This window comes from Sprattus sprattus, assembly GCF_963457725.1.
Source record: "Sprattus sprattus genome assembly, chromosome: 20".
NCBI lineage: Eukaryota > Metazoa > Chordata > Actinopteri > Clupeiformes > Clupeidae > Sprattus > Sprattus sprattus.
The window spans coordinates 20,244,455-20,257,036 of record NC_137918.1 but is presented as its reverse complement, the minus strand read 5'-3'; the positions used below and the strand labels follow the sequence as shown (position 1 = coordinate 20,257,036).

The window sequence follows — 12,582 nt, the reverse complement described above, 5'->3', positions numbered from 1 at the left end:
CAAAAGCCAGTTTGTGATTGGTTCCAGAGATTCTGGAAATGTTGAAATGAACTGCTGTCCAAAGTTTGCCAGACCCACTTCAGAGGCAAAATCAAATTGGCCGAAAGAATAGGGGCGGGACTTCCCAGACTAGACTGAACCTATAAGGTTGCTATTCTCCAATGGAATATGGGACATGGGGGTGTTTCTCAGATAACAATGACAAGCGTAAATCCATTACAGCAATTCTTCAGTGTCTTCAGTAGGGGAAGTAGTACATCACTCAAGGAATGGTTTCGAACTGACTTCTGTTTCTTCCCATTCCTCTCATTTCCTGTTTTTGGCAATGGTGTCAAACCTAGGACTAGTCAATTAGAGGAACCAGAGCAAAAACACAGTAGACAGGCAGCATGGAGGTTACTGTGGACATGAACATCTATCAGAACTCCGATCAGGGCCAGCATACTCAGACTCAGACCCCAGTGCGGACGGATGACAGGCGATACAAAGGTAAAACTGAAGAGACTTTAAAGGAGATATCAGCGTTGGTCCAGGGCTAGTTTGGCCGTAAAGTTAATTGTTTTTGCTTATAAGTTGCAATTGCATAAACTCCTCTCATCTTACAGTTCTGACCAGACTATATATAGTTTCATATAAAAAAGCTGAAATGAACACTACTGAATAGTTTTCAATAAAACAAAACATTAAAAAATAGGATGTGTGTAGTCATGCCTCATACAATATTACATATAGTAATTACATGTAATTCTCAGAGTACAGATTGTACAGTCTGGTTGCAGTGAGTTTTGGGCTACTCTGTATTCTGCAAGTGACTCTCAACATCTTCCTGCATCATGTCGGTGAGTTTTGAAACTTGTCTCAAAAAGCTTCTGAGTAAATTACTTTTAAATGTAAGTGAACGCATCTAAATGTACATCTAATGATGTGTATATGCGTTAATATACACTTTCATAAACATATCAATCTATGAATACCTGTTTTATTGTAGGGAGATCTTGTCCAGAAGGCTGGCTGTCTTTTGGTTCCAGCTGTTACTATATTTCAGCGTCACACAGAAACTGGACTGCCAGCAAGGAGGACTGCCAGCAGAGGGAGGCAGAACTGATTGTTATAAACAGCCAAGAGGAGCAGGTGGCCGGCATCATACAATAAACACTTGACATTCAAAATTAGATTTTTAATTGGATTTCGACTCATATCACTATCTTCTTTTAAAGGAATTCGTGAAAGCACTCTCTGTGAGAGCTTGGATTGGTCTCAGCCGCAGCGACGAAGAGAAGGTCTGGAAATGGGTAGATGGTATGCCACTGACCACTAGGTGAGTTATGAACAGGATTTAGAACTGAGAGATCATATTTACAAACACACTTGCAATGAATTCATGAGATGACCTCCGTCTGCTCCGCTGCTGTCCAAAGGTTCTGGTCGAATGGAGAGCCCAACAACAAGGGGAACAAAGAGAACTGTGCTGAGATTTGGTCCCGTTCTCCATCTCTGGAATCTTGGAATGATGCGAGCTGTGACTATGAATCTCACTCGATATGCAAGAGAACACCCTAGTCCAATATGTGATGCCAGACGCATACATCATGAGTGCCTTTGTGCTCTACTCTAATATTTTAAATCTCAGAATAAATGTTTCCACATTTTAGGCAAACATAAAAATAAATGAAAAAAAAAGTTTCATAATTTTGATTGTTTGATTTAAAATTCTGTTGTGTCTCTTGTATCTTTTCTGCAGTTACTTACTACTGAAGGGCATAATCAAACTACCAAACTCATTCTCACCAAGTGGACTGGTAATACAGTGAAAAGTGTTCAGAAATTCATCCCTATTTTCACATTTACAAAAGATACTTACACATATTTTCACAATCAGTACTTTTATTTTGCTGAAGTACATTTACCAAGGCGAAATATTTTATTTCTGTAACGTTAAACATAAATGAATTTAAAACTGAAATGTACTACTAAGTTTGTAAATATTCAACCCTCTGTGCTTTTGAGTCCAGATGAAGGCAAATGACAAATTATTCGCAAATGATACAGGGGTACCAGTAATTTAATAAACCAACCATAATTAGGTTCTAGTTATCAGTGGTTAAATTAGGGATTTAGGGATAGGAACCACAAACAATCCATTTTTAAAAAGAACATACCACCTACAAGCACTACTCCCCTAGCCTAACGATGTCATACTCATAATTCTAGTCAGAATATGAGTCTGATACTGAACCATTGGGCTGTGATTATGGGGCGTGTTTCAACGAACCAGGAAAGAAAATGCCTCTTCGCTGAATTGGATACCTAGAACCAATTGTAGTATTACCATCTGATAGATTAAACTTTTACCTGATCCTGTAGGAAGGACGGCAAAAACATCTTTTCAATCGACAAATGCCTTGATCGCGTTTCTCTGTTCCTCTTTCAAAATGAATGCGCTGTCAATATCTGTTGAGATATGCCTGCTCACGTTACTTAATTAGCACTCAAGGCTAGAAGCTTCCATTTGTTTCAATGTTTTTTTTGTCTACGCGTTAGCATAACCTATCAATAATGGTCTAGAGTGCTTCAGTTAAGACCTACAATCCTCGGCAACATTCATGTTGCACATACACAACTAACTGAGTCAATGTAGACATAAAAAAAGTCGTGTAGATAGCTTAAATCATATAAAATATGTCCCACTAAGCTCCCGAGACGGCGCCATCTTTGTTCGATGTGTATTCTATCTATCTAATCAATTCAAGCGTTGGTTGGTCATCTGTCCATCATCGTATAAAGCCCGCCCTTACAATTTGATTGGTTTAGATTGCTTTCTCAACTTTTCGAAAACTTCAATCTCTCCCAACTAGCTCAAGTCCGGACTGAATCTCCCAGACCAAACATTTTGAGTTCAGGCTGGTATCCAGGCTACTACTTCCCCTCAACCTCACCACCAGGATCCTGTTAGTACACCGCATAAGGAAGAGGAGAGGAATTATTATTATTATTATTGTTAATACCACAAAAGTTTAAAATGACACAAAGCCACCCAGACACAGGCACAACGCAACAGGCCCGAGTCAATCTAACCTGCCTGAATCACAGACACTACCTTTCACACCGACATTCCTGATGCACAGACACTTACCTCCTTGCCTGATACACAGATTCTCTTACACCCCAGCAGGCCTGATGCACAGACACTGCACAGACATTCACTTACACACTAACATGCCTGAGTCACAAATGTACGGCTCTTACCTCTCCGTCAATGCCACTGACAGAGGGGGATAACTCCTTCCACCGGCAACGCAGGGTCCACTGCGATGCACACTCCCCCCCCCTTTTTTTTCTCCTTTTCTTAAAACCCCCCAGACCAATGCAAAGTACCTTACTGAAACCCAGGTCTTAATGAGGTCACTTGCGGTGGGTATTTATGCACTAGTGACTGCTGGCATGAGGAAGCAACCAGTTACTGGCAACAACCCCATAACCACAGACATGCTCCCGAGACAAAAACTCTAACCACTTTCACCCCAACACTACACAAATAAACAAACCCAGCGAAACTGAAAGGAGCCACGCTGCTGTGCCTAACAGGGGAAACTAGCATTAGCGCAAACACCATTAACCAGCATGTTAACTTACCTTCCCTTGGTCAAACAGTTTTACAAATCCATGCAACCCTGTCACTGATCGGTCCCTGCACTCAAAACCGCCCGGGAAACCCCTACAATCAATAACACCAGCCACAACGAAGACAACTAGGTTAACATCTCCGAATTCAAAAACAGACGAGCCCCCAATTTGTCCCGTCCGGCTCATAGACATGACAAATAAAAGCCAAAACAGTTTAAAAGCCAAAACAGTGTTAATTTATTAACAACTACACAAGCATGGGGAGCAAGGTTTCCTCTCTCTCTCTCTCTCTCTCTCTCTCTCTCTCTCTCTCTGGATCTCTCTCTCTCTCTCTCTCTCTCTGGATCTCTCTCTCTCTCTCTGGATCTCTGTCTCCAGCTCTGTCAGACTCTCTTTGGCACCTGTGGATTGTGCTTTTGTAGTACTGGGAGCACCGGTCCCAAAACAACATCTGCAACACAAAACACAGACCAAGACGAGCAGCCAGCCAAGCACCCAAAAGAGGCGGAGTCGTCACAATTGTCATCAGTCCCTGTTGGTGTTATGGTACGGTGTCCATATACTTTTTTCCATATAGTGTATGTTCTACAGTTACAGCTAATAGCATTGTGTTAAAGATCAAAATGAGGAAAAACAAGTCCGAGCGGACAACAAGATGCGTCAACTCAACTCTGCCACCTTGTGGACACAGGAGGGAATTACAATTGAAAGAATGCGTTTCAGACAGGCGTTTCAGACCGACCGACCGACCGACAGACCGACAGACCGACAGACCGACCGACGGACGGACATACCCTCTTATAGAGATGCCGGAAGCATCTAAAAATGGCAACAGCTTTATGAAAATAGGCAAAATGATTTCTGCCAGATCACAATGTGGTGTATGTTTTAAATGAAGGAGGGGCCCAACATTCTGGCTTCACTTCAAGCATTGTTTCAGCAAAGACGACCCCTGCTGCATTCTCACACAATGTCATGATATAAGCACAATTGCCATCCAAGAGAATGTCATGGGATCTGTTGAACAACCATCCAACCCATTTCCTGAAATCAGACTTGTCATCTCAGCATTCTAATGAATTGTATCATATTGCATGGGCATTGAGGCTTAGTTCATAGTAGTGTTATTCTTGTGGAAACACCTGGAGATCACAGTTTGTGTGCAGTGGCAATGCATACTCTGCATTTTTAATTGTCCTGTCAGGATTTCCTATTAGAAGACAGAGCACAGGAGAGCCACTACACAGGTCCAGCTAATACATGTCATAAGGTGTCCATGGATACTTTAAGTGGGAATTCTGCTATACTGGATGACACCTTTTTAGATAATAAGGACGCAGAGGAGGATGTATCTAAGTATACAAGTAATTTTACCTGGTCAAGAATAAGGATGCAAATCCTTGGGATCTGTCACACTGGTAATCAATCGTAATTTACTCATACACATTCACACATAAATCAATTTGTCTTTTGTGTTGAGAAAAATCAGTGAATCTGTATTTTCCGTACAGGAGATTTGGATCACAGGGTGGTCACAAGAGCCCTGGGGCTGGTGTGTGTGCTCTTGCTGACTGTCATTTTAGTTTTGTCAGTGGAGAGATCGCATTTAAATTACACCTTCAGAAACTTGACCTCTGGGAGAGACCTGCTGCAGACTAATCTCAAGACTTTGCAGGAGGAGAACAATAAAGTGAAAAGCCAAATCTCTTATCTCGGTGAGTTTACAGTTGGTTATATTGAAGCTGAAATGCCTGACATTTCAATGATTCCCTCCACAGCCCTAATGCATGTTGTGATCATTGACAATTGATAAATCATGTTTATTTGAGTGAATTACAAAAGGAACACTATATGTGGACATTTTGTTTACAGAAGCTGTCTTGACAGTTTAGAGTATTTAAATCAATTGAGAATAAAATGAAAAGCAATATTAATTGTGCTCTTCTATTTCCATTTGACTCAGAGAAACATCTACAGGAGGGATGGACCTATTTCCAGTCTTCTTTATACTACGTGTCTGATGAAAAGAAATCATGGGATAAGGCTAGAGAGGACTGCCGAAAGAGAGGAGCAGACCTAGTGATCGTAAACAATAAAAATGAACAGGTGAATTGTCATTTTAATGATGCAACAGCTAACCAAAACAAGAGCTGTGTTGGCCTTTGTCTTGCAATGTGTCTGTACTTTATACCTTGCCGTAACAAAACTAAGTTGCAGCTGACTGATCTCCCAAATAAAGTGTATACCCACTTTATAAAGGAAGATATTTGCAGCAGTGTTTTGAACTGATAAGACATCTTTGACTGGAAAACTCATTCTAGTTCCTGCTTAGCTACTCACATTGCAGAGTTTATTCTTGACATAATCTCTCTGGTTAATTCTAGTCCTAAACCAGCCCTCTATCCTTGTCGAACAGCTTGTGCAGTTTAGGACACATTTGTTTGTCATGTAGGAGTTCCTCTCTGACCTCCAAAAGGAATTCTGGATAGGGCTGACGGACCATGATGGGAAGTGGAAGTGGGTAGACGGCAGGCCCCTGACTGACGGGTGAGGATGACTGATTTGAGTTAAAGAACAATATCCAGTAGAATAATCATTTTAGTTTGCTGATGTTGTAGACTGTCTGCTGAGACTCTGTGGTGTGTTAACCTAACTGGCACCTTGGCTTAACCTGCACTTAAGCAGTAACAAGCCCGCACTTCTTTTTATTCTTTCGATGTCGTTTTCAATTCTTTTGGGGAAAAAAAGGAGTATTGTTACACCAGGTTTTTAATGCTCTTACCTTGATTGTTCTCTCCCTTGTACGTCGCTTTGGACAAAAGCGTCTGCTAAATGACTAAATGAAAATGTAAATGTAAATGTGTGTTCATCTTGTTTTAGGTTTTGGGATAGTGGTCAGCCAAATAGCTATGCGGGAAATGAAGACTGTGCTGAGATCAGGCCTCGACAGTTTCTCAACAACTGGAACGACGATTTGTGCTCTAGGTCACAACTTTGGTCTTGTGAGAAAAAGATTCAGTAGCCTTTTGCTATTTCCCTTTCACAAATGAGCTCATGTTTTTTGAACACTTATTTGGTTAAAGTGAATGTATCTACATACATTGGAAATAACAGATGCTGTAAAACGTAATGTTAGTGTTCCCTGTCAGCCATTGTGGTATAGTAAGTATGTGTCTTAGAGGCATCTGTGGTTTAGTCTAACTCAGCAACCAGTATAAGTTAATCTTGTGTAAGAAATCAAAGTAAGAAAGAGTTCACAAGCCATCAACCCAAACTATGATGGAGTTTTAAATTAATATTTGAAAATACTTTTTCATAGCCCTACTTTGTGCTGAATATGTGAAGCTACTTTTCATAGCCTTACCTTGTGCTGAATATATGTGAAGTTGCTTTTCATAGCCTCACCTTGTGAATATTTGAAATTGCTTTTCATATTATATTCCGGGAGAAAGTTTGATTTCATGCCTTCACAAGCCATTCCTTGAATTGCATATCATAGTAACATAAAAATGTACTTTTTTGGGCGCAAGATATTAAACATTTCATACATAAAAGACAGTAACTTCTGGGCGCAAGATAAACACATTTGTATGTTTTATTTTTTGTTTAAGGCTTTGACATTCAACAATTGACATCCCATGTACATATTTACACCAAAATACTTTCATAAATTACCAAAGTGTGTGAATCACCCAAGAGGGAAACTTGTACTCGACTGAAGTTTAAGAGACATGAGTCACAAAGTAACTCATGGGAACTTGTTTAGCAAGGGAAAGGCCTGTTTTGTTATAGTAACATAAAAATGTACTTTTTTTTTCTGTCTCTTTGTGGTGACGTTAAAGCTAATGTTGATGCTTTTGATGCTGTGGATGCATCAAATTGCTTAAAATGTGCTCTAAATGCGCAGGTATATACTGTATCTCATGTGAAACATGTTCAATTACTTTAACACTAAAAAGTTCAAACTGTGTCTTATCACTCTGGAGGTTTGGTATAACAACATTTGGCAAAAGTGTTGTGTAAGTGTGACTTTGCAAAGTGTTACTTCTGTAAATGTCTTGATTGTGAAATCATGAAGTTTTCTCTCTCTGAAATGGAGTGTGTGACAATCATGAACGCAAATGTTCGCATGGAACCTCTGGAGAACCTTGCTGCCAGCGCTTTCTTATTAAATGGATTCCTATCAGCCTTTGCATAAACATTATAAATAATCAAGCTTAGCTACTAGTGTTTCTAACAGTTTTTATTTGTGTGTTGTTAAAGTTGTAGTCCTTGATTATAATCAATTACACTTTTTGTTGAATTAAAAGATATTCTCCTCGTGTCTGTATGTCTAGTGACTTAGAAACACTTAGAAAAACTCTGGTGTTCGTGTACAGTTTTTGCTGTAAAAAGGAAATAAACACGCCTTCCACTGATTTCCATCGAATCAGCACCTTGTTTCAGGAGAACGGGAAGAGGGTTGTCATTTGATTGGTGATCTCAAATATTCGCCAAATTGAGGACTGTACCTATAATGTTGCTTTTCTCAGATACCAATGGAATATAGGACATGGTGTTGTTTCTCAGATACCAATGGAATATGGGACATGGTGTTGTTTCTCAGATACCAATGGAATATGGGACATGGTGTTGTTTCTCAGATACCAATGGAAAGAGTAAATCCAATACAATATTTCTTCAGCGTTGTAGGGGAGGTATGACATCACTCTAGGAATAACTCTGAACTGACTTCTGCTTCCTCCCACTCCTGTCATTTCCTGTTTTTTGCAATAGTGTCAAACCTAGGACTAGTCAATAAGAGAAACCAGAGCAAAATCACAGTAGACAGGCAGCATGGAGGTTACTGTGGACATGAACATCTATCAGAACTCCAATCAGGGCCAGCATACTCAGACTCCAGTGCGGACGGATGACAGACGATACAAAGGTAAAACTGAAGAGACTTTAAAGGAGATATCAGCGTTGGTCCAGGGCTAGTTTGGCCGTAAAGTTAATTGTTTTTGCTTTTAAGTTGCAATAGCATAATCTCCTGTCATCTTCTAGTTCTGACCAGACTATTTATAGTTTCCTATAAAAAAAAAAACCTGGTATCCTAGAATGAAATGTACACTACTGAATAGTTTTCAATAAAACAAAAAATGTAAAGCTAGGATGTGTAGTCATGCCTCATACAATATTACATATAATAATTACATGTAATTCTCAGAGTACAGATTGTACAGTCTGGTTGCAGTGAGTTTTGGGCTACTATGTGTTCTGCAAGTGACTCTCAACATCTATCTGCGTCTTGTTGGTGAGTTTTGAAACTTGTCTCAAAAAGCTTCTGTGTAAATTACTTTTAAATGTAAGTGTACATCTATGTAAATCTTATGACGTGTAGATGTGTTAATATACATTTACACATAAACATATCAATCTATGAATACCTGTTTTATTGTAGGGAGATCTTGTCCAGAAGGCTGGCTGTCTTTTGGTTCCAGCTGTTACTATATTTCAGCGTCACACAGAAACTGGACTGCCAGCAAGGAGGACTGCCACCAGAGGGAGGCAGAACTGATTGTTATAAACAGCCAAGAGGAGCAGGTGGCCGGCATCATACAATAAACACTTGACATTCAAAATTTTATTTTGAATTGGATTTCGTCTCATATCAATATCTTCTTTTAAAGGAATTTGTGAAAGCACTCTCTGTGACAGCTTGGATTGGTCTCAGCTGCAGCGACAAAAAGAGGGTCTGGAAATGGGTAGATGGTATGCCACTGACCACTGGGTGAGTTACAGTATGAACCGGATTTAGAAGGAGAGGTCATATTTACAAACACACTTGCAATGAATTCATGAGATGACCTCCTTCTGCTCCGCTGCTGTCCAAAGGTTCTGGCAAACTGGAGAGCCCAACAACAATGGGAACAACGAGAACTGTGTTGAGAGTTGGCCCCATTCTCCATCTCTGGAATCCTGGAATGATGTGAGCTGTGACTCTGAATCGCAATGGATATGCAAGAGAACACCCTAGTCCAATATGTGATGCCAGACGCAGACGCAGACTGCCTCGCCTCTCCACTCCACTCCACTCCACTCCACTCCACTCCACAATTATCATTTAATATTTTAAATCTCAGAATAAATGTTTCCACATTTCAAGCAGACATAAAAATAAATAAAAAGAATGTTTTATAATTTCAAATGAATCCTCCACTGCCTGTTGATGTCCTGTTCGTCCCGTCTGGATTTATCTTTCGATAATGACCACCAAACTATACATTATCCTTTACATATACAGTGCCCTCCAGAATTATTGGCACCCTTTAGTAAAAATAAGCAAAACGAGATGTAAAAAACGAGACCGTTCCTACATACAATATCTCTCCAGATCCTTCAGATTCTGAGGTCAACGCTTGTAGAATCTCCTCTTCAGCTCATCCCACAGATTTTCTATGGGGTTTAGATCGGGAGACTGTGATGGCCGTGGCAAAACCTTTATCCTGCGTTAGGTGAACCATTTTGACGTAGATTGTGAGGTGTGCTTTGGGTCATTGTCCTGCTGGAAAGTCCAACCACGGCCCATTTGAAGCTTCCTGGCAGAGGCTGTTAGGTTTTCATTTAATATCTGCTGGTATTTGATGGAGTCCATGATACCATGTATCCTATCAAGATGTCCAGGGCCTTTGAAAGAAAAACAGCCCCACAACATCAAACATCTGTCACCATACTTCACAGAGGGTATGAGGTACTTTTCTGTATGGCTATCTTTCTGTCTATGCCAAACCCACCAGATGTTTGTTGCCAAAACGTCTATTCTGGTCTCATCTGACCATATTACCCAGTTTGTGAGGGACCGGGCTGTCACCCCACGTTGTTTTGGGAGGTTGCGACTGGACTGGGTGTTGTTGTTGGGAAGAAGGGTGCAGGAGATGGTGGCTTTCATATAAAAATATATTTTGTTTTTATTTACTGGGGGAATTCTCTACATCAACCCCAAACCATTGCACACATAATAAGCAAACATAAATCACAGACACAACGCACTCACAGTGCTACATTTAACTAGGCAGAACTTTCTTTGCAGAATCAAGCTAGGCAAAGTTCACCTAATTCAATTCAGTTCAATTTTATTTATATAGCGCCATAACAATACAATTGCCTCTAGGCGCTTTACAGAGCCCAGAGCCTGAATCCCCAGAATTAGACTATGCACGATTAACCATGCAGACTTAACAAGGCTCAATTCAGTATGCAGACCAATATCAGGTACAATTCACTACACAGACTTAAATGAGGCACAATTCACTACGCAGACACACACTAGGCACAATTCACTACGCATAGGTTAACTATAGTCTAGATTCTCACTAAGCACAATTATTACTGATCACAGTTCAGCAGAGCAAACAAAACAAGGCACAAGGTGTCCACACAGCTAGACACAGTTTCCCCTCCACCTCACAACAGGTAAGGGTTTCTCACAAACGCCTTCTCAATGCTTTCTGTTCAAAAGCTCTCTGCAAAGTTCTCTCATGGCCATCTCCAGAAAAGTCTCCCTCCATGAACATGAGGGGCCAGCTAAATTCAATTCAAGCAATTTGGCCTCCCGGGTCCAGCCACTATGGTGGGGGAGCCCGGATCGAAACATTGTGGCGGGGGAGTCCACCCCACACCAGGGCCAAACACCTTATTAGACAGTGAAAAGTAGTGATGGCAGCCTGACACTGAAGCTCCAGAACGTGCTTCAAACCATAAACTACACCAACCATTAAACCACTGCTTCGAAGGTTGCTTTGGTACGGAAATATCACGTGACATATTACGCACGAAACAGCAATTGCTTCTTTCTCCGAATGAACCACCTGAGTGGTTCACAGCGCCACACACGAACCAGTCAGTTGCCTCGTCTCGAGACTGAATTGTAGGGCCGTCAAAGCATAAAAACTTCAGCGCCCAACATTGCATTTGGTTCTTCTCATACTGTGACAGTCATTACGTTCATATTGATTTATCATCATTATGGAAGCATCTAGGGAGAGAGGTCGATCTGACATGCGGGAACACTTTATTCTGATCGCTCATGATAAGGTGTGCTGGCTGTTAAATATTTAGGCTATATGAAAAGTAGACTGTATCAGCAGGCTCAGTCCAAAACGTGTAGAAAAAAAAAATGTTTTTTAAATCAAAATCTTTGACTGTTCCCTATCCAACATAACTGGTTACACAAGCACACCGAACTTGTGCCATATTTTCCCAGCACATCCGAATCCCTACGTACAACCACATAATTTCCCCAAGCACTCTCTCCCCAGTAACACAATATACAAAAAGGAATTCATCTTTATTTGCATAAAATAATAATATCACAATCTTTGTATACGGGCGCATGTGTGTGTGTGTGTGTGTGTGTGTGTGGGGGGGGGGGGGTTGATTTGGTGCGTGCACACTAGATTGCTCAGACATGGGCAAAGTACGGCCCGTTGGGCTTTTTTAAATGTCTTTATTAAATGACGCGTAGACTATAAAAATCCACGTTGACCAATTTTCACAATCGACGTCGTCGATTTTGTTGACTTATCGTTGCAGCTCTGTGGCGCACAGAGCCTGCGTGGCTGCTCTAACCTGTTAATGTAAATAATAAAGAAGTTCAAGTGAGGTAATTGGTTTGGGCGCAGGCCTCAGATGATTTCATGATGTTTGATCGGTCACGTTACGACATGTTTTTGTATTGTTCATGTTCGTGCAATTTGTTAAATTGCCTTGCAAATAAATGCTTTGCTACCTGTTAAAGGCCAAATCCTTCCATGTGATGAATTTAACATTTAATTTATATTAGTTCACACAAACACTCCATCCATCTCTTCCTGGCCGGCCCCTCTGTCAAATTTTAGAGCCCATTGTCGTCCGCGAGTCAAAAAGTTTGCCCACCCCTGGTCTAGCTGGTCTAATTTAGTTATCACCAGGAGAGGT

At 40.7% G+C, this 12,582-nt stretch overlaps 1 protein-coding gene across 1 annotated transcript; it reads left to right on the top strand.

The window, feature by feature from the left end:
• Nucleotides 1-389: 389 nt before the first annotated feature.
• On the top strand, nucleotides 390-6,646 carry LOC308381638 (uncharacterized protein; the record flags this gene model as incomplete). Its single annotated transcript, XM_080859226.1, has 9 exons — nucleotides 390-489; nucleotides 989-1,131; nucleotides 1,218-1,318; nucleotides 4,047-4,170; nucleotides 4,829-5,042; nucleotides 5,136-5,339; nucleotides 5,588-5,730; nucleotides 6,077-6,171; nucleotides 6,505-6,646. The coding sequence occupies 9 exons, from the start codon at nucleotides 390-392 to the stop codon at nucleotides 6,644-6,646; spliced, it is 1,266 nt and encodes a 421-aa protein (XP_080715352.1).
• Nucleotides 6,647-12,582: the final 5,936 nt, after the last annotated feature.